We start from the raw sequence: 23,353 nt of genomic DNA on the forward strand, positions 1-23,353 counted from the left end.
ATATACAAACAGAACAATAACATTATATTTCTCGCCATACAACCCCTTTTTTCTTAAAAAAAATGACATTGTTCAACATCTGCAGTAATTTATTTCTCTACCAATAGATGGCAGAATCACCACATCACAGGTAACAAAAAAGACCTCTAGAATGTACATTGTCTTTCACTTGCTCCTGTTACAGCAAAACACTGTCGAAACCTGTATACCGGTAGACCTATATGTAGCCAGTTCCACACGTAGAAAAGGGCACACGGAAAGTGCAGAAAAAAATACATAAACTTTCAGTTTCAAATAGAGCAACCGAATATTTAATCTGCGTTGTGAAAGAACAGTGAACTCCCATGTGTGTCCTCAGGTATTGTGTGTGTCCATATCTGGCTGTGTCTCTGCATTCTCATAATCTGGATAATCTTCCTCTGGGAAGAGAAAAAAAAGTGCAGATTTTTTAATTAAGATGTGTGTCTCTCTCCCACTCCCCTAAACTCTCTCACCAATATCAAGTGTTGGACAAAGTACTCAACCGAAGTACTTGAGTCAAAGCACTTATTAGATACCCCTGGTCAAATATTGCTACACTACAAAGTCAAAGTCCAAGCAAATTGTTTTGGGGGAGAAGTTAAACATTGCTAATGCCCAAAACAGGGACACCAGTTGAGAGCCCAACACCTTGGCAAATGACCAAATGTTTGCTATAGTGACCCAAACTAGTGAAAATAGCAGATCTACGAAGTAAGCTCACAATTCATCTTTTTGCACTGCATTGTGAGCTTGTAGATGTGCTGCCTATTTTCACTAATTCTTAATATTTTAATTTATTCTGTTTTTTTTTTGTTCAAACGTTTTATGTAGGAAATGAAAAAAAAAAGAAAAAAAAAGGATATATCACGATACAAATTGGTCCACAACCCAAAGATGGGTCCCAACCAATTGTTTGGGCTGATAGGCAGGCAAAACAAAATAAGTTTGATCCTGAGGGAATAGTACCAGTAGTAGCAGAAGTAGGTCATCATGAGGACCATGGGTGTGTGCACAGCAAATGTCGTGGATATCTGCCAATTTGTTCATGTGCAAAATTTTGGCCCATGGCCAAGGTGGAAGGCACTCTTGTTCAGGGCAAGCTGCCCATTAGAATTTGAGACTTATTGTTGTGTTGCTCTGGCCTATGAGGGTGCATGCAGTCACTTCCGTTTTCAAAAGCAGATGCGCCAACAAGCACCTTTTAGTTGTGGTTTTACGGCAACACAAGTTCAAAGGACGACAGCTTGTGAAGACCCTACATGTTTGTGCTTTCACATTAATGTTCTCACTCACTTTTCAACCCACCCCCAGTGTGTTTGTGTGTGTGTCACACACACACACACGCACGCACGCACGCACATTGCAGTAAGAAGGCTGAAAAAACGACTCTTTTGTGTTCACTGTTTAATATTTTCGTTTAGTAATTCCCCCTGGCTATGATTTGTTTTGTATTGATGTATTGATAACTTGTCGTTTGTGTTTGTATTTGTGTTGTACTGTACTGTATTGTCTGTTTTGTATTGTCTTGTATGTCATGATATTTGCATAAAGATTTAATAAAAAAAAATAAAAAAAACATTGCAGTAAACCCACACACAGAGTTCAAGGCAAGCATGAACAGTCTATCATTGTCTGCTCCAGTCTATAATGATTAAACGGTCTGATTTCAAAGTGTATCATTGAAGACACCAGACACCAACAGATCTGTTGAATCTGTTTAGAATCCGTTCTGTGTGTGTAGTGCACTATACTTTGCACCATAATGACCAAGTAGATCTGAAGCTTTGTGCCTTATGTTCTCCCCCAGAGTTCAATGTTTTATCTACAGTATGCATGCATGACACTTACCCTCTTTCTGCTGTTTTGCCACTTGCTCCAAGAAGTCTGTGTTCTCGTAGTCGTCACCATCTGTTTGATGGCACAACACACAACGCACAATCAATCATTTATTTATACGAAAAATTGTAGAATCTAAAATAAATACATCCAGAAATAGACTTGCCTTCACTGACTGGTGAAGATGGGAAAATGTTCTCATAATCATACTGATTATTATCTTCTTCTAAAAGAACAAAGACAAAAAAGCACAGAGAAGAGCTAAATTATTTAAAACAAACAAAAATAAAACTACAGAATGTGGTCCTGTCATTTGTCATGGCACTACTGTCTGTCTGTCTGTCTGTCTGTCTGTCGAACCTGACTTGTTTTCACTGAGAGATTTATTTGAAACACAAATGAAAGGATGTCTGTCTGTGTCCCTACTCCCTACCCAATCAATAAAATGTCTGTCTGTCTGTCTGTCTGTCTGTCTGTCTGTCTGTCTGTCTGTCTGTCTGTCTGTCTGTCTGTCTGTCTGTCTGTCTCCTGCTGTTGAACGTAACTTTTGTTTTCACTGAGAGATTTACAGTATTTGAAACTCAAATGAATAGATATTATGTGACTTGTCACTCCCCCTCAATTTCCCCTTCACTTCTCTTCACGTTAGTTTCAATTTACGTTATTTTACACTACAACATACTGTATATCACCACCCACCCACACAATAACACATTATTCTACACTACAACATATATCACCACCCACCCACATATGACACACAGACGTGAGAATACACACACATGCACACAATCCAATATTCCACTGTAGCCTGAGTGTTGTCTCACATAGCCAACTTACTGTATCAGAGATTTACACCTGCTAGGCTACTATGTCTGGGGACATCTACATTCAATGTATGGGCTAAAACTGTGTGGAACTGATTGGACATCCCCAGACGATTGTAGGAGATTAGAACTAGAATATGATGATTTGGGTGTTTTTGTCCTCTATATTTACCCATCCTATAACTACTAGGAGCAGTGAGCAGCCCAATTCTACGGCGCTCAGGGAACAATTAGGGCTTAAGAGTCTTGCTCAGGGACACACAACTACACATTGATGCCTGGCCTGAAATAAAAACCTGCACAACCAGGAATACTGGCTTCCCAGGTGGGCTCACTAAACACTCAGCTAAGGCCAGAGATCTCCCATCCTATGACTGTGATATACCCAGGTATAGTAGGGATGGAGCTCAGTTTTTATTGATAATGAGCACCTTATCAATCCTGCTTTTATCGCGCCCACTATTGAGCCTTTTCTAATATTTTGTGGAAAGATGTGAAACGACAAATTCTGAACAACTGGTATCTTTTTTTATTGGCCAGTTGTGACTGTGAGTTTGTGGCTGACCACCATCTATGAAGATGACAATTGACAAAAGCAACAAATCTTATCATTATATATCATTAAAACAATCATTGTGTGTGCAATAAGTGTTAAATGGCTTTATATTATTAATAGTTCTGTAATAATTTCTTGATTGCCTCTTGTCTTGATTGTTTAAACATTACGTCATGGGCCTCTATGCTCGATAAGCTTGATAAGCCCAAAGCTTATTGATACCGGATACTCAATACATTTTGTTATTGAGTTTGTAGCGGGCCCAATTATTTTGAGCTCCATCCCTATTAAGTACTGTGTCTGTGAATATCAAATTCTGAAAAGTGCACAAGGGAGAAATGAATCCTGTTGTCCACCGCGGAAGTTGGCCTTTAACTTCTCTATATAACCATTGAAACCGTAGAACCTAGATGTTATTGAATGATGAATAGCAAAAATACTGTACTGTAAATAATATGCATTCCAACTCATCATACCAATAGACTTTCTTTGTGCTTATCTGTGTTATTATTGTTATTTGTTATATGTTTTAAGATGATAATAAAGACCTACCGTTTTGTGAGTTCGCTGTTTCTGTAATCACATCAACATTTTGATACACATCTTCCGCAAGTGGATTTCTGCAAAAACAACAGAGACATATTCCAAACATTATGATTTTTGTTTTGAATATCAGACTGTATGCCTGGTGTCAATTAGGATTGAAACAAATAAAATAAAAATTAACCACTTAAACCATATTTTATACTAAGCGGTATTGACTTCTTAGATCTGTTATTTTCTCTGTTTCACAAAATGTTTTGGAAGAATTGTGAATCTTTTGAAAGTCCATGCCTATGACATGCCCCAAAGTCGGGACAGGATTTTACCACGTGGCGCCTGTTTGACGCAACCAGATGTTGACTCGGCGGGACAATCATATCGCAGAGATATTAATTCACGGTGAAAATGTCCTCCGTCGTGATAAGCTTCACATGTAGAACCACTTCACATGGGCCCTAAGCAAGATATTGTGCTTTGGGGCCCTCTGATTGGTGGTGTGCAGATGTGGGTTGTTTGAAGGTAGAATTAGAGGAATATTAACATTAGGATTAGACTGTTGTGATGCTGCGCTGTATGTTGAACGAGAACACGCCGATTCACGATTCAAGGCCTTTCAGTATACAAATTAAATGACACAAGATGTGTTATACTTACACATACATCGCTTCCATACTTGCTCTCGGAGCTACAATGATAAAGAAATCAGACAACAAATAATTTTAGACTGTTGGTACTAACATGTGTATACCATAATAACCATCAAACATATAATTTTCCAAATGTCTGTCTGTCTGTCTGAGTGTCTGTCTGAAACAGCGTTTCTCCTCAGTGGCTGGAGCAATTGATCTGAAATCGCATCACCATTAGCATATGAACACACCTAACATAACTGTGAAGCCCGTTTGTCACTTTCACAAATCGTATGCTGTATATTAGCATTTTATGGTGTATCTACTATCTATTCTGCATCTGGCATGAGGCTTATCTATTCTGCAGGGCCGTAGCGCGTCTAATCGGCGCTCTAGGCGCGCGATTGTTGCGGGTTTTGCCGTGAATTTAGTCGGTTTTGGGCCGGTTTGGATGACTGTTCAATAATATTACATTTTCTCGGGTTTTGGCGTGATTTTTGCCCGTTTTGGGTCAGGTTGGGTGGATCATTAACTGTTCAACAACATGATGCAAAAATGTCAAGCCAGCCAGCCTGCTGGAAACAAGATCACTTACCCAACCGTCGATGCTTCAGGGCAGGCAATTCACATACTAATGAACAACAAGATAAATCCGTTGCGATTCCAGGGCACTGGTAGGCCTAATTATTAGTAAATTTACAAAACAGTGACGCTTCACTTCAAGCTCCCAGCCCTGTGCTGTGCGGCGCCCCCTTTGATGAAGAGTGCGGGGGCGGGGGTAGTACCAATCTCATTCACCTCGCCCTGTTACGGCCGAGCCGACTCGAGTGAGTGCACAGGCAGGCAGCAGGCTGCAGAGTGCAGACACTGAGATCTCTGCCTCTGACGCTCAAGTTTTTATGATGGATAAAAAAAAATTGACACACATAGTAAGCAACTGGGTCGTATTGGTGAGATAATACCAATAGAGGGGGCGCCGAAATGTTTTTTTCTTTTTCTTTTTTATAATATATAAAAAAAAACCACTCCATTTCGGTAGGCGCCCCCTTGAGATCGGCGCTCTAGGCGACCGCCTATACCGCCTATAGCTAAAAACGGCCCTGCTATTCTGCATCTAGCATGAGGCAACATGTTTAACCAGCTCTGTGTGTGTGTGTGTGTGTGTGTGTGTGTGTGTGTGTGTGTGTGTGTGTGTGTGTGTGTGTGTGTGTGTGTGTGTGTGTGTGTGTGTGTGCGCGCAGGCGGGGGGGTGGGGGTGGGGGGGAGTGTCATGGCCCTGTTACAGATGTTGTCCAAAAATCATGCAGATCGGTACACAGTATCTCTATAGCCATTAAACGAAACGGGTATTTCTTACATTGATGCTCCTACATATTATCATGTAAGCGCCAGTTAAAGTTACTTTCCATCCCTCATATACTGTGTGCACAGTGCACCCCATAACCCACACACTGCACATCATTTCAGAGCTCATATCTTTGAACGGGTAAGGGCTAGTAGAGTTGAATAATGTTCTCAGTCATACTTGGTACTTACCACGTGAGACATTCACATAATTAGGCTGCACCTCGTTATTTGTGACTGTAATCAACATAAAGATGATTTACTTCAATTACATGTACTGTAAATACATAGTTATGACCGTAATCAACATGATGATGATTTACATAAATTATTTGTAATTATCGTAATTCCTGTAATTGATATGAAGAGGATTTACATCAAAACATGTTGTTATCTTAGTTGACTGGGCTGTCACGATGAGCTGAGAGACATGTTTTATGTGCAACTGAACATGTATGGCAAACTAAAGCCTTATTAGTGTGGTTGCCCTAACAGGGGCACACTATAGTCCGACTTTCTCCGATCTTTCCCGATAAACTGTATTTTGCCACGCTACTCCTCCCACAGGGTCATATGTCAAATCGAGTGGCTTCATCTGGGCTTGTCTGCTTGCATTTAAGGTTATATAGTTTAATATATTAAATATTTGTGACACATAAGACTGACACGGTATAGCCTACTGTATGTCTATATATGGGCATTCCAAGATATGGGCTTAATATTGATGACATTAGGGATATGGGCGAGCATACAAGGGACAAGGGCAGAATTCATTTGCAAGTCTGACTTGCATCAAGGCAACCACACTTGCAATTTCCCAGAATTGTATCTTTCTAGCTAATGTGACTATGATTGCCCTAACTGGACAACCAGATTATGCAATTGTCAGACTTTGTTTCTTTATTGTTTCTTTATTTCCGGATAAACTTTATTTTACTGCGCTATTCTCCCACAGTTTTGGTGGCATGCACTTGGGCCATATATGTCAAATCGACCGGCTTCGCCGGAACTCATCTGCTTGTTTATCCTTGTATTCTTGTTGTACGATGGTGCCGCTTGCCAAAAATAGCTGATCCACAAGATCACATCACAACGCAACCGTGAGCTTGATGGTCTACTATTTTTCGAGCATAAAGTAGCATAAATTAGGAATAACTGGCTCACCTGGTGGTGAGATCTGCACAGGTTCCACTGGAGCTTCCCTGCAAAGTTGTTGGGATTGTTTAAATTCAGAGTTTGACATGAGGAAATAAAATAAGGTCTCTTAATCCTGATCTAAAAGAAAATTCCAACAAAGACTCTTGAGTGCACATGCATTTTTTTACACCTGTTTCTCCCCAATGTAATGCCATTGACTCCTCCCCACACACATTTGGTTGCTGTTGTCACTGCTGTTGTAGCCTATCCTACTGACTCACCTGCCAGTGAGGAGCCCCCACCAGGAGGACGTAAAGACTTGTAGAGCCTTTGTCCTACTCCTCCCACCCAACACTCCCTGCTGACAGGTGCCGCCCCCCAGCAGTATAGGATTACACCCTCCCTGCCTGGCTTAAACACCTGACAAAGAAGCATCACTGTAGATTTGACCACCGACCACCGAGCACCTCATTTGCTGACACACTGTTGATGTGTTATACAACAGGCTTGTTGATGTAAGAAAAGTATGTCCGATGAGCAGAAATATAAAGGAAAATACAAATGCTTGGGTTAGAAAGTAACAGGGAAGTCTCTGATGGAAATAATGTGTTTTGTGGACAGAGAATGTGGTGGAAGGACAGCTTTTTGTAGCTGCTGCTCATTAGGAGGGACAAGGAAAAAACAAACAAACAAAAAAACATGTTTTTTTGGGCAAACGGACACAGCCAGTCTTTATGAGTAAGGCAACGCAAATGCGAGGTAGTCAACCCCCTCGCAAAATTATGGGTACAATTCCAGCCATTAAAACGCAAAAAAACATGTTTTTTGGGGCAAACGGACGCAGCCAGTCTTAAAGGCAATGCAAATGCAAGGTAGTCAACCCCCTCGCAAAATGATGGGTACAATTCCAGCCATTAAAACGCAAAAAGTACAGAAATCGCTTTGATAACTGAAGCAAAGTAAGACCTAGCCCTGAAACATGATGGTCGTATGACCATGTAAGACCCAGTTGTACTAATAATAATCCTGGGGATAATATTCACTTAAGTGAATATCACTGTATCAATATTATTGCAGGCACTTCCCACGCCCCCTAAGCAGGGGGTCTGGGGTTCTCCCCAAGAAAAAAAATGAACATAGTAGATGTAATTTCCCGTGTTCCTGGTGAGTTTTTAGGAGTTTGACACCAAATCCTGGAGAAATCCAGGACTAAATGGCTGGAGGGGGCTGCCTCGCCGAGGGGAGGCAGCCGTTACGTGAGGGCAGGCGAGTGCCTGTCCTCGCCTAATGTAGTTCCGTGCCTGGAGCAGGCATAAGAGACACGAGGAAACAAATGGCCGACATCTTTGAAAAATGTTGAAAACATGGCCAAAATAGGGACGCCATACAGGGTGAAAGTAATTTACAGAACAGTATAGACAAGCTTGGTAGTATTATCATGCTGCACTTACCCTGGGGCTGTAGGTAGCTGTCTTGTAATCTGATTAGGTCTGGTGACTGGAACAGAGAAAGAAACGTTTCACCACTGATAAAACAATCATTTGCCCAAAAAAAACCTAACAAAAATATGATGACAGCAACATGTATCATCTGTAATAATTGTACAATTATGTAATAAAACCTGTATAATTATGCCAAATAATGACATAATTATTTAAGTGTGTTTACCTGTTTTGGAGCGCATCACAGCGAACCTGCTCCCCCCGCGTTGGCTGTCAACATAATATTATAGTAGTGCCTTGTAAGTCAGTTAAAAAAACACAACATACTTGCGGTAATAAGTAGATATCATAAATGTTTGAAAACCTTCTTATCGATCATGAGTTTGAAGGAATTGAAGCAGAAGTAGCAAGTAGCATTTCAGGGAAATATGTTTAAAAGATATATCCTGTACATTTCTCGCATTATAACCTGTAGGGGACATCTGAGCCATTTTGTTATTTATTGATTTGGACACTACATAACCAAAACATAGTAAATTTTAAATAAGTAGATAGGTATGTTAACTGAACTCTGATAGGTTAAAGTACCTCAAGTCTAAAGTGTACTTAATGCAGAAGCTGCATATTTGCATTTAGTTACTTTACACCCCTGGGTCAGGCTGAATGCATATTTCCAGATACTCACAATGTCTGCGGGTCATACAGGTAGTTTTCTTGATGTATGATCTCTGTAGGAGAGGAGAGGAGAGGAGAGGAGAGGAGAGGAGAGGAGTAATGTTACATATTCAGCATGTGGAAGTGGAACACATCCCACCTCATTTCAAAAACATTTATATTGGCATGATATTTAAAGTCTGTTTGTTTTGTTTTGTGATTTTCCTGTTCTTTTTGTTTTATTTTTCTTGTGTGTATTAAAAAATAAGAAAAAGGGGATCTATATTCATTCATACGTGAACAAAATGAGAGGACAAGAGTCTTAAGACAAATGTTGTTGTTAATGGAATGCAACATAATTAAATTAAGAAAGAAAAAGAATGGTAAACCGTGTTGTTATCTTTCCATAAACTAAACTCCCAATATATGACAATGAAAAATGAGACATACATTTAGGGTCACTTCATACAAACTTTATGTTACAACCTTTGACCTTAGCATTGCTATTCTGGGCGTGTCGAAATAGGTGGACATTTGGCCAAAATAGGGCAAACATTCAACGAAAATTGGCGATCTGCAAGCTCACAATGTGTTGATCTGTAGATCTGCTATTTCCAGCGAAGACATTCTGACCCCTGGTGGTCCCCAGTCAACTCATCATATATAGAGTTTTTAAAATTCAGACCTGCTTTAGAATGTTCACAATCGACCATTCATCTTATACAACACGTTAGCAGTAGAAGCCAGTCTTGCTTGTTGCATTGCAGAACATTTATTGCTGTTTTTATCATTTTTAATGCTCCTTTTTGTGCTCCGACTTGTCAATATCTGATTTGCTTCTGATATTTAAATTGGTTGTTTTAAAATCATTTTAATAAGCGCTGCACAAATGCCTTTGTTGTTACGGTATATTCATCGTGCACTAACTTATACAGCAGTGGTTCTCAAACATCTTCATGTCAAGAAGATTGATACGCAGTACCCCTGTTTTAAAAGTATTTTGTACATGGACATGGATTGAAATAGAATTCTACAACTGTCATACTGCAGGTGGAGAGAGTGAAACCGATCTTAAACATTCTGGAAGAACTTGTATGCAGTTGAGTTGAAATAACAGTGACGTTAAACTGTCCCTCATTTTTCTGCATGGGGACCCCCTGTGGAATTTCCCTCAAGGATCCCTGGGGGACCCTGAACCCAGCTTTGAGAACAACAGTTTTAAAAAACAACAAAAAAGGCCTTTTGGTTGAACTTACTGCTTTTCTTTTTGCATCGCAGACACAGGAAGGTGAGCATGCTGAGTGAGAGCACAGACACAACTGTCAGGACAGCGGCCACGGCACTGTCGCTGCCTGTCATACTGTCATATCTGCAACACACAGGAGGCATACTGTCATACAGGGGTGGGAAAAGTAGACTACTAACGTTTTAGTAAAATCAATACTGCAAAATACTCTGCAATTAATACTGCAATTTCAAAGTTAAGTAAAAGTACAAAAGTATTGGTATCAAAATGTGCCCAAAGTAGAAATTACTCATTATGTAGAATGTCCCAATTCAAGTTTTCAAATGTATATATTAAACATTTTGAAAATGTCAGATCTACACGCTTATGTAAGCCTGTAAAGTAAAAAATACCTCAAAATTGTACTTAAGTACAGTACTTGAGTAAATGTACTTAGTTACTTTACACCACTGCTGTCATACTGTCATACCTAAAACACAAAAGAGGAAATTGAGTCATTACAGAAGTTACAGTAGAGAGATTACATTACAAAAGCAGGGAGAAAGATGTGTCAGTTTGAGCTAAAAGAGTAGTTCACCCTCAAAATCATTTTCTTTCCCCCTATTGATACTCCTTTTCCCCCCCTATTGATTACTCACCCCATGGAGAGTTCAGTTCAATAATATTTATTTGTTTATGTTGCATGCCAAAGACAATAATTTGATTATAATAAATGTGCCCCATCCGGAATACTGTCCTATATCAATAAAGGCATAAAAGCCCCAAAACAAATCTTTAAAAAAAGAAAAAAAAAGAAAAGAAAAAAGCTCTATATTCTGATAGTTGTACTCATTGCTATATAGAGTGTTTGTTCAGTAACAGGGAATCTCTCAGGTCTTTAACAAACAGGAAAAATAATAATATATATATATATATATATATATATATATAACAATTTTATACAATCAGAAGGGAGAACCCCACAATTATGGTCCAATAGTGGTCCAGTTAAACACTAAATTCAGATATTTCAAAAATATTTCTCCTTTTTAGTTTTTGTTTCATCACTTCCAAGTATGTCCTGTATGAGTGCTACCTCATGATTGCATATAACTGGTATCCTCACCTGAACATGTATGTTCTGTTTACTAAAGAGCTGGAGCGACGGGGATCGAGGCCCTTATTACTGAACAAACACGCAAAAATGACAGTTATTACTGTATTTTAAAGCGGCACTATTGTGTATGTAACTTTTGTTATGAATACATTTTAATTTTGTCCAATCTGTATGGTATGTGTTAATACAAAATAACTTATACAATTGGGGTGGTGCTGCTCTTCTATTGAAACATTTAGATTGTGTCAGTCAAAGGTCATGTCTCACCCAGACACAGGATCTGACACAAATTCTGACCTGATGGTCAATATTCTATGTATCCCCTGAAGAAGCAGGCAGGCTCTATTAGTTCAATGGTAAACATTTTTTAGGACTGTCAGGAAACCGGGCTCAAATCCAGGGTGGAAGGGGAAAGTTACATACTGTAGTGCTGCTTTAAACAAAGACATTAGATTAGATTGCTATTTGAAAAGCAATAAAACCACATGGTTTACAGCAGTTGGAGTAAAGTCCTTCGGCTTTCCATTGAGGTCCTCTCACAGTTAACAGTTGACGAGTTAACAATACATTACAATACAAAACAAAACAAATGACAATAGCATAATATACTATACATACTGTACTGTACATAAAAACAAGTGCTCCCTTATCTGGCACAAGTTTATGATGTAACATTGTGTTTTTCACTGACGTGGACTAAAATCGTAAGTGAAGAAACCTCACACAGGTACCCATGTCTTGTTTTTTCCTGTAAACGCTCTCCATGGCTAACCACATTTTGTCCAAAACACATGCAGAGTCAAACTGAATACAGTTTATGACTCTCTCAGGTACGCTGCAACCTCGACTTGCATTTTCATAATCCTTTACCCAATGTGGTATGATAAGTTAAGGATACGCAAATGCATTTGGCTGCGGACCGCCATCTGAACATATTTCGTGCCAGGGACCCCCATACAAGATTTGTGGTGCTAAAACGTTCCAAAGATTTTCAGAAAATAGCCGATGTGTACAGGGTTAACCTGGTCAAACTAACTGCTTCTGATGCTATATATTAACATATTTTTCTGGGGACTCCCTGGAACCCCCAAGGACCTCTGGGGGTCTGTCCTTGAGGGGGATCCAGGGGGTCTACTCTGAAAACCACTGGTATACAGTAAGTTTATCATCCATGAGTCAGTTTGGAGATTTTCTCTGTAGTCTGGTGACAGGGGAATGCATGATAAAGTGAGGGACCATGGCCTGAAAATTTAGATTTGTTCGTTTTTTTGTTCCATTTAAACAACAACAACAAAATGTTATATTACTGAAGATACGGTATGTGTTTTACTCATTTAAACTTAAACTACCTTCATTCAATATCGTTCACACCCTCTGAAACTTTTAACCCATTTAGACCTGAGGCATGATTCTAAAAATGCCTTCTAAATCCTGACCTAAACTTTCTGAAAAACAATTTATTCAAAGATTACAAAAAAATGCTATATGGTACATAGCAACAACTACACCAAAAGGGGTTCCTGTCTTGAAAGGTAAAAACCCCAAAAGGGGTTCCCAATTCCCATCATATACATTGCAGGTTTTTCTTTATAATGTTTTTATCTTCTTACTTATATTATAATTATATTTAAGATTTAAGTTCCTGTGTTTGGCTGCACAAGATGGTCGACACTAATCGATAGTGGAATTAATACAGTATTTGAATTGAATGCATAATGATTCAAGTGAAGCATATACCTATTGAACCTTGGCCCCCTAAATCGTGCTTTAAATTGTAGAGAAAGTATGTTTTATTTTTCAAAATATGCTAGATATTACTCCCGGGTCATTTGGACACACACACACACACACACACACACACACACACACACACACACACACACACACACACACACACACACACACACACACACACACACACACACACACACACACACACACACACACACACACACACACACACACACACACACACACACACACACACACACACACACACACACACACACACACACACACACACAAAACAGATTCTGTGAATGTATATCACATGATTATTCATTAATGCACCAAGTTCTGGTATTTATCTGGGGATTAATTACTAACCTCTATGAATAACTCTCAGTGTTAACAAAGGCCTAAAAACCAAGACAGTTCCATTAAAGACTATTTTAACCACATGAACACTATAGCTTCCCTATTCTGGCCATTCTACTCACAATGTGTCGCAACGCAACACATGAGCTTGTGGATATTTAGAGATTTGATGTAAGGAAAAACAGCAGACCAAGTATAGAGCCCTGGGGACCTGGACAACAAAGTAAGGCCTATAGGTTTTAATATTATCACATTAACGTATTGTCCAGAATCTGACTTCAGCAGCAGTGTTACTTTATAAACTGAATACCCAGACCACTAGAATATGCAAAACTCTTGCTTTAAGAAAAAAAAAATAATAATAATAATAATAAATGTCTCTAACGAAGGCCTTGTCATGGCATGAAATATCAATGACTTTTTAGATGGATTAATTCAATGTTCTTCAGTGTTTGCGGACTCACCCAACTCAAACCACAAATCAAGAGTAATTTTCCATTCCGTAGTTGGAACATAGGCCTACAGTTCAGAATCATTATAAAATGTACAATTCCACAAAAAAAAAAAAAAAAAAGAGAAAGAAAAACAGAAAACAATTATTATAGCAAGCACACAAAGACCATGACATTTTTTAATTTCTTTTACCTCCAGTGAAGCCCCCTCTCAGCAGTCCGTCTGTATTCTCAGAGTGTGACCAAGACAATAGCGACGGTACAGAGGCTTTTCTGCTGCAGACGGAAGAGGTTAACATGCTTCCTCTTTCAAACTGAAGCCCTCACCACATCCGCAGCCTCACCGTGGCTCAGAGAGAGACCCTCACTATAGCAGCAGCGTAGTGGACTCACAAGGTGCATCAGTCTGATTCCTAGCCATAGGTGTTTAACCAATTTGAACCTGGCATCCCTGCTTTGGGAATGCCTGTATAGGCGAAAATGTGAATTAATGAAAAAATAATGCAACGCATTTTGAAAATAAGCTCACGTGACATGTGTTTGAGCTTGTAGAATGGCTATTGTTGTTGTTCTTTTGTCCACACACGTGCACACACACACACACACGCACGCACGCACGCACGCACGCACGCACGCACACACACACACACACACACACACACACACAGGCACATGCACACTCGCACATGCACACACACGCACGCGCAATACAATAACATGGACCACCGCAAAAATGAATGCTTTCACTGTACTGTTTGGTACTGCAAGCAGCATATTTTGATGCCAATACTTTTGAACTTTTGCTCGAGTGTCAATTTGAATGCAGGACCTTTACTGGGGGAGTATTTCTAGCCTGGCGGGGCCCGACGTCATACTGCGTTCACTCACTCATTCCTTTTACTGGGGAAGGAATGAGTGAGTGAACGCAGTATGACGTCGGGCCACGCCAGGCTAGAGGATTTCTACATTGTGATATTGTTACTTCTTAAGAAAAACTAAAATCAGAGTTACATCTTGTCCCAGCTGACGGTGCTTTCTTTAAAGATAAACATCACTGCTGCAACACCACAGACTGAGGCATAATTCAGTTTCCCTTTGTGGCTCTTTGTGCCACTTCTCTCTGAGCCTGGCAGGGCAGTGGTTCTCAAAGTAGGGTCCAGGGACCTCCAAGGCTCCTTGACATGGGGCTCCAGGGGGTCCAGAGCAACATTTGTTAATATAACATCACAAAATCAGTTTAATCCCTCTCAATCTATATATCATCTGTAGATTGTCTATTTAAAAAAAAGGAAAATCTTGAAGAGATATCTGGAATATGTTTGAAACATTTTATAACGCAAATATGATACGAGGGTCCCCGGAACAAAATCTTTCCACAGCCAAATATATTATTCATTTGTGGGTTGTTAGATAGCTGGCTATGTTGGAATAGGTCTAGTGGTAAAATATTAGGACCAGACTGATTCAAAGTCTTTCAAACATGGACTTCACATAAGTACAAATGATGGAACAGATGCATAATGATGGACAAAAATCAGTGCATGATGGACAACTTTTATCAGTCAAATAATGCATAAAAAGGAACTGAGGTACAAAGGAAGTAAACTCTAAACTGATTAGGTTACCACCACACCAATCTGGCTAGCCATCATCAGGGAAAAGTTCTGTCGCTCTTGCAATGCAGAAGTCTGTAATCGAGAGACTACCACCACACAGACTCTTCTCACCATGCTTCTCTATCATGCAATGTGTCTGCTTTTAAAGCCATGCTGTGTGTACCAATCAACCACAAAACAGACTTCAAAATACTAACCATTACATACAGTACCAGGCTCTCAACAACCAGGCCCCCTGCTACCTCTCTGAACTGCCATGCTCCCTCCCACTCCCTCAGGTCAGACAACGCCAGCCAACCTCCTGGACGTCCCCAAGGCAAACAAGCCAATTACCTGGGGTGACAGCAGGGCCTTCGTGGTGGCCCCGCCCCCTCACTGTTAAACTCACCACCACCTTACATCAGAGCTGCCCCCCCACCATCACCACGTTTAAAACCACACTCAAAACCCACCTTTTCAGACTCACATTCCCTACATAAATCCCTTTCCTTACCTTTTTTTATCGTTTTTTTAACTAGCTTTCCTCCTAATAAATTCAGTTCAAGTGTGTCTGTGCAGAGCTCATGCCTCATCGAGTTCAAACCTAAACAAGTTCAAACCTCTGGACAGGAGGGGATTTACAACAGAGGTCAAAAGGTTCAATCAGAACCACTGTGGTACAGTATAGATACAGAAACCCATTGATGTCCTTGTTTGATAGTATTGTCCTTTGATCAGATGCCCTCTGTTTGAGAGTCCTTGAGTTCCTGTGAAGCAGGAAACAGGGGCATGTGAAAGCAAGAGACACCTAAAGACGCCCAGGCAGAGCGGCATTTCCCTTGAACCACTGTCTATACCACTGGTTCCCAAACAGTGGGTCGGGACCCATTTGTGGGTCGCGGACACATTTTTATGGGTGCCCTAATTTTTGGTTTCCTACATTTTGTTTTTAATTATTGTTATTTCAAACATTTCCAAAAAACATTCCCCCAAAAAGCTAACCTTTTCATGAATAAAAACCAGTAAGACTCCCTAATCGGGAGATAAGCGACCGTTGGTCGCTTATCTCCACAAATATCACAACCTCCATCTCTCACGTCATACGGGTAGCCATAGTTACACCTGGAATGTTGAATCTCCATATATGGAGATAACCTACGCATCACACAAAGTCTGACCTCACCAGCCCATACTTGGGCATGGACGACTTATATCTCCATATACGGAGATGGCCATATATGGAGATACGATGACATCACAGAGTCCACAGCTGATGATGTGGCGTGATGTCATACAATACACAAACAAGCCCTATATAAAGGGGCAATTCTCACCAGGGAAGAGAGCATTGCCTGGAATGTTGAATCTCCATATATGGAGATAACCTACGCATCACACAAAGTCTGACCTCACCAGCCCATACTTGGGCATGGACGACTTATATCTCCATATACGGAGATGGCCATATATGGAGATACGATGACATCACAGAGTCCACAGCTGATGATGTGGCGTGATGTCATACAATAAACAAACAAGCCCTATATACTGATGCGATACGATGACATCACAGAGTCCACAGCTGATGATGTGGCGTGATGTCATACAATAAACAAACAAGCCCTATATACTGATGCGGAGATATGAGCAGGGCAAAGGTGTGACGTGTGACGTGTGACCGACCGACGGACGGACGGCCGGTGGAGGTTTTCATAGTAAACTGCTCCCTGACGGTCGCAATAAAATACAATGATTTTTCAAAGTAATTTCATTAATAAATAAAATGAAATGATATAAATTAGACAACAATGTTTAAGAAGTACTGAAAATAGCAGATCTACAAGCTTGTATCTGCTGTTTTCACTAGTTATAGTTATTTTGCTTTTGGGTCCCGAGCTAAAAGGTTTGGGAACCCCTGCTGTGTACTGTACCAGTGGTTCTCAAATCTTTTTGGCTCAGAGCACCCCTATAAATAACCTTTTCATCCACAGTGCCCCTGAATTATAACAACTTACATCAGAATGTAAATAGGTCAATCTTTCCCTCCTAAGATAGTCCTAAGATACAGTATATCATAACCACGTGAGCCATAACCACGTGAGCCAGCATCCATATTCTGCGGGGGCGTTCACTGAACATAACAAATCGACAAGCTTTCAACGTGTCACATTTGGTGTAGCTTGTGGTTAAACTGAAGTGATAGCCTATTGATACATTCCAAATATTATCATATTATTCTGCGGCACCCCTGGACTTGCGTCACGGTACCCACTTTGAGAAACCACATTGTACTATACTATATTATACATTTCCATTTGTAGCCTACTGTGTACACTCTCAGTTAAATGAAGGCTCAATATTTTACTGTGTATCTATACTATAAATATTATAATCTATAAACGATAATGCAATGCAGTGATTAACCTGCAAAATTGGACACTATACAACTGCAGGAAAAATAAAGAACGGCACTTAAAACCACATGCTGCAGTTCTTACCTAAAGCAAAAACAAGTTCCTTCCCTTTGAAGGAACATAAGGCAACAGGCCATGAATGTTTCACATATAGGCAACACACCACTACATGTTACAAGAGGTTCCTGTTGAGAAAGGCATATCGTTGCTGTCAGAAACCTTGGATATCCACATTTCAACTAGAGTTCTCAACGGGCCAGAAAATCTGGGCCGACTAATTAGCATACATTTTAGGCTCTACCTGGCCTGAAAACGTTGGGTCAGGTCGGGTAGCGTCATGTTCAGGAAGAATTTGAGAACTCTATCACAGAGTAAAAGTAATAAAATAATACAAAAGGTCACTGAGCCCGAGGCCTGGCCTGGCCTGACTAATTAGCACATATTTTAGGCCCTACCCGGCCCGAAAATGTCGGTTCGTTGAGAATCACTGGCATTTTGGACCCTTTTGGCATCTCCTATAAGGGTCTTTTCAGTGTAGTATTCTAGTCAGACCTTGTACAGTATGTTAGCGGACTGCATGCGGTAGAGCAAAGTAAAAGTGAAACTCTCACAGGCCAAGTGAACCTTCATGTTCATGTCAAATTAGGTCAAATGGTCGTTTTCAACGGGTTGCATACTGTACATGTGCACCCCCTGCTGATAGACTGAAAACATCCAAATGTACATAGGCTCTATAGCTATTAGGATACTTTTGGCATGAAAATATTTAGCATAATCTAAAAACTCACAACGTCAAATAGTGACACATTGTGAGCTTGTAGTTCTGAAATAAATAAATAAATGTTGAAACATTTAGAAAAGTTTAATAGAAGAAAACATAATATCTTTTCCCACAATAACATGTTGAACATAATATTGAACATGTGGATTTGTGAGCAATGTAATTAAGAGAACAACAAACACATAGCCGGGGAAATATATTGTGTCTGTCTATCTTTCTATCTATCTATCTATCTATCTATATTAACTCATTTTGCCTGGGGGACCCCACTTTGAGAAGCAGGCCGCAACCCCCAAAATAATCATATTTTAAACAATTTCTGCCTCTAGAGGTATTAAAAAGGTGAAACAGTACATCACATAAGAACAGTTAATACAGAACACACTAACACACACTGGATTCTTATCAAACATTTATTATGAGTCTGGTGGTGTACAGTGTGTCATCATCATGTCCCATCTCATTACTCTGCCTCTTTGTCCTCTCCGTGGGTGATGACGTAGCACAGGTTCTTGTAGTCCAGGTTGCCAGCAACGTCCAGGGGGAAGTTCTGAAACATCTGGTTGACCTGGAGCAGGAGGAAGGGAGTTTAGACCGAGAAAGCTGCCGGGAAATCTGCATATCTGTGTTAGATTTTAACCACTTCAACCATTATGTTATGCTTTAACTATTAAAAAAAATAGCAGATACAAGCTCGCAGCGCGGCACTCTTGTAGATCTGCTATTTTTGTTCAAATCTTTAAATATATGGGGGGGGGGGGGGGGGGGGGGGGGTCCTTCTAGGGGTCCTTGACATTAAAAAGCTTAAGCACCACTGATCATAGAAACATAGGTTTTTCAGAAAACCATTAGGATTTAGAAGAAGAGGTATTTTTCAGGCCTAAATTAAACCTCACAGAGACGACACAGCACTCACTGACATATAGGGCATAGCAGTGGGTGTGGTTTTCGGGTGCCACAAAAACATCTGCCATTAATTATCCTCATAGAGATATCAAACATATTGATTATTTTAAGCGTAGAATCACTTAAGTCCCCAGACAAAGGGTATTTATTAAATGTAGTATATCATGTTATTTGTTTGTTTATTTTCACAGAATCAAATGTTTTATGGTCATGATTCACCAAGCATCCTGGATGGCTTGATTAGGTCAAGTCTCCACGTTTTCTCAGAATATGTATGACACTTATTTACTGAGACACTATGGCATATTAGGAATCCAACTAGTACTACTGTGGGTCTCAAATGTTTTAATTTGCCAGGACCCCCTTAACTCTGAGGGTACAAATGGAACCAAATGGGGCCCATTTGGTTCCATTTGTACCCTCTCACAGACCTGATATGGTCATTTAGGGCTATCTCTTTATGTGTTGGTATTGGTATTGGTAATATCATTCTTTCACTTCATTGGAATCATTGAAGTGAAGGAAATATGAAAATGTATTTCCAACATGGCTTCTGTGCAGATAGCCTATTGACTAGAGACTGCTTCTAAATCCACCAAAGCTGTAGGACAGTGCATTACCTCATCCTCTGTGAACTTGTCCGCCTGAGACATGAGATTGTATTTGATGCTTAAAAAAAGAAGAGGAAACAAAAGGTATCATTCACTATTTGTTCAACGTTATTGGATGGACATCTATCCTTGAATACAGGTCAGGTGGGCACCTCGGACATCTGGAGTCCAGATGTCCGAGGTGTCCAGATACCTCGAGGTCCCCACCTGACCTGTTACCCTATGTAGGTGACTCTTTGCTTTGGCCACTATATTAAAATAAGAACGTCATTTGTCAAAACATTTATGTGACCAAATATTTGATAATTCTTAACCTTCCAGACATTCATTATTGGTGTTCCATATAAATAAAATAGGAAAATGTAATAATTTCCATAGACGGTTGAAGAAGTATAGTGAAAATAGCATATCTACAAGCTCACAGCGTGGCGGAAGTGACGCGTTGTGAGCTTGTAGATCTGCTATTTTCACTAGTTTGGGTCCCGGGGAAAAACGTAATTTCTTTTTTGGGTCTCGAGCTAAAACCACTGCTGTAAAAATAATGCACGTTAAATGTAAAATTGACAAAGTGTCCTTACTCATCTCCTCGAAGGATGCCCGTCCCTTCTGGGTCAAAGATCTTAAACGCGGCGAGGATGGTGTCCTCGGGGTCGGTACCTGCAGTGAGAGCAGTGGCATTGTCATTAAACTGTAATAACTGTACACACCAGGCCAAAACTAATATGGGACTTTTACTGTCAGAATACTATACACACCAGGCCAAAAGTAACAGAATACTGTATGTCCCCCCCCTAAATGGACCAAACATTGTTCACACTAGGGGTTAAATACATAAATACAAAGATCAGTTTTAAGGTGTGCAGACCCTTTAAGAAACCACCATGCTACTGTACCTACATCACCGTAGGCCTATTTCTAATAAATAAATGAATGAATGAATAAATAAATATCTTGTTGTTTTTACGTAAGAAATACAGGGACATGAAACAGATGGCTAGATGACAGACAGACAGACAGACAGACAGACAGACAGACAGACAGACAGACAGACAGACAGACAGACAGACAGACAGACAGACAGACAGAAATAGATGCTCAATATTCCTAGTTGGCAGCTCTTTCATATGCTTGCCCTGATACAGTATGTCCCCTGATATGTCCCCATGCACTATGTCCCCTGATATGTCCCCATGCAGTATGTCCCCTGATATGTCCCCTTGCAGCATGTCCCCTGATATGTCCCCATGCAGTATGTCCCCTGATATGTCCCCATGCAGTATGTCCCCTGATATGTCCCCATGCAGTATGTCCCCTGATATGTCCCCATGCACTATGTCCCCTGATATGTCCCCATGCAGTATGTCCCCTGATATGTCCCCATGCACTATGTCCCCTGATATGTCCCCATGCAGTATGTCCCCTGATATGTCCCCATGCACTATGTCCCCTGATATGTCCCCATGCAGTATGTCCCCTGATATGTCCCCATGCAGTATGTCCCCTGATGTGTCCCCATGCATGCAGAGCCCGGATCCAACTGACCTTTCAGCTTCTCACCAAACATGGCCAGGAAGATGGTGAAGTTGATTGGACCGGGAGCCTCCTTCATCATCTCATCCAGCTCATCCTGGCCAACGTTTAGACGGCCTGGACACAAACACAGAACACATTAACAACCTTTAGACGGCCTGGACACAAACACAGAACACATTAACAACCTTTAGACCAGGGTTTCTCAAAGCGGGTGCCGTGACGCAGGTTCAGAGGTGCCGCAGAATAGCTTAATATGACAAAAGATTTAAAAAATGAACAATGTTGTCCAAAACGCTGGTTTAGACAGCACACCATCAAGAGAGAATCACTGATGCCATATGTACAGTATATACTGTATATATAGCATACAGAATAAAATGGAACAGCCTGTCTTGCATCTTCATTTTGGTGTGCTGCTTTTTCCACTCCTGTGGATTCTTGAGTCCATATGTACTGTATATATATTTGAGATGAACTGTCTATTGTGTCTGTTCCCAAATGTTATATGAATTATGGATTACAATACATTGTGCCGAATCATTAATAATAAAGTAAATACTTTTCCATTACCAGGCAAAGACTAGCTTTGCAACAACTCTGTTTTGTGAAGCATTTGTGATTTAACTTTGATACACCGTAAAGAACAACCAGCCAACTACACACACACAAGAAAGAACTCCGTCTCCAACAGTACAAAATCCAACCGCCTGCAAAAAGGCTACAGCTTTTGTTGTGCATGTGAGATTAATACACTGCCTTGAACACTATCTATGTCTCTTTCTGCTTCACGTTTCTTAAAGTAATATGAAGAATCTCAATGTACTGTACGTTTATGGCATCTATGTCTGTGTGCCTACATGGCTACTGTATGAGGAGGCCTCTTGTCTGGTGAGTACTGTAATAATCTGTCCTCTGGCCTTAAAGTGGTAGCTCACCCAGGGCTGCATATGTGTCCCTCAGGTCGCCTTTGTCGATGAAGCCGTCTCTGTTCTGGTCCATGATCGTAAACGCCTGGGAGAGAGAGAGAGAGTTTCAGCCACACCAAATGTCGACAACAGCGATCAACAGAAATCTCAAAAGCGCTTCAAAATAACAGTGTGTAGCTGCGGTGTTGCCGCTTGACACCGCAGTTATGCCAGTTATTGCCGCTCTGAGAAATTTGTCTATTCATAAAATAAAGTATACATCACTCTTAACGCACCTCCTTGAACTCCTGGATCTGTTCCTTCTCGAACATGGTGAACACATTGGAGCTGGCCTCTGCGGTCTTCTTCTTGGCCTTCTTTGGTGCCTGAGGAGAGAGGATGGACACGTTTGATTATTTTAATGTCTGTGAATAAACAATCAGTGCTGTTTGACCTGCACCAGGATTGAAAGGGAACTGTTCTGTTACTTCTGTATGTCAGAATAGAGCTTTATGCACATGCTGCTGTTAGAAGGCCTACAGGATGTACAGAGAGTTATGTGAATGATATTTCAACTACGGACTGAACCACACAGTCCTTAAAGATTGCACCTGTGCGAAGTGAGAGGTGCTCACTTTGCATGGTATCAAACACAACACACATGCATATCTCCTTGTATGGGCTGTTCTGTCCATGACGTTAGTTATCTCCATACATGGAGTTCCGTG

The 23,353-nt window shown here is 40.5% G+C and overlaps 2 protein-coding genes across 2 annotated transcripts; both read right to left on the minus strand.

The window, feature by feature from the left end:
• Positions 1–22: 22 nt before the first annotated feature.
• Positions 23–14,083, minus strand: LOC308304447 (uncharacterized protein). Its single transcript, XM_080749046.1, has 12 exons — positions 14,074–14,083; positions 10,246–10,358; positions 9,021–9,063; positions 8,562–8,605; positions 8,345–8,390; positions 6,921–6,958; positions 5,949–5,993; positions 4,438–4,468; positions 3,793–3,860; positions 2,024–2,083; positions 1,870–1,929; positions 23–419 (listed from the first exon to the last, which is right to left on the minus strand). The coding sequence occupies exons 2-12, from the start codon at positions 10,346–10,348 to the stop codon at positions 355–357; spliced, it is 603 nt and encodes a 200-aa protein (XP_080605172.1). The 5' UTR covers positions 10,349–10,358; positions 14,074–14,083; the 3' UTR covers positions 23–354.
• A 5,050-nt stretch (positions 14,084–19,133) lies between these two features.
• LOC308304001 (myosin regulatory light chain 2B, cardiac muscle isoform-like) lies at positions 19,134–23,014 on the minus strand (the record flags this gene model as incomplete). The annotated part of the gene is made up of 6 exons (XM_080748554.1): positions 22,922–23,014; positions 22,656–22,731; positions 21,730–21,834; positions 20,766–20,844; positions 20,197–20,245; positions 19,134–19,238 (listed from the first exon to the last, which is right to left on the minus strand). Exons 1-6 carry the CDS (start codon positions 22,955–22,957, stop codon positions 19,134–19,136), a joined length of 450 nt encoding a protein of 149 aa, XP_080604680.1. The 5' UTR covers positions 22,958–23,014.
• Between the last annotated feature and the right edge of the window lie 339 nt (positions 23,015–23,353).

The sequence above is a fragment of the Nannobrachium achirus genome (genome assembly GCF_963921795.1).
Source record: "Nannobrachium achirus genome assembly, chromosome: 19".
NCBI classification, from domain to species: Eukaryota; Metazoa; Chordata; class Actinopteri; order Myctophiformes; family Myctophidae; genus Nannobrachium; species Nannobrachium achirus.

Excerpts from the sequence above, each read along its gene's own strand:
- LOC308304447 (XM_080749046.1), bottom strand. The coding sequence starts at position 10,348 with ATGACAGGCAGCGACAGTGCCGTGGCCGCTGTCCTGACAGTTGTGTCT. Across the intron at positions 6,959-8,344 it reads CAGCTACCTACAGCCCCAGG|GGAAGCTCCAGTGGAACCTG; the intron begins GTAAGTGCAGCA and ends ACAACTTTGCAG. Across the intron at positions 5,994-6,920 it reads TGTGCAGATCTCACCACCAG|TCACAAATAACGAGGTGCAG; the intron begins GTGAGCCAGTTA and ends TGTTGATTACAG.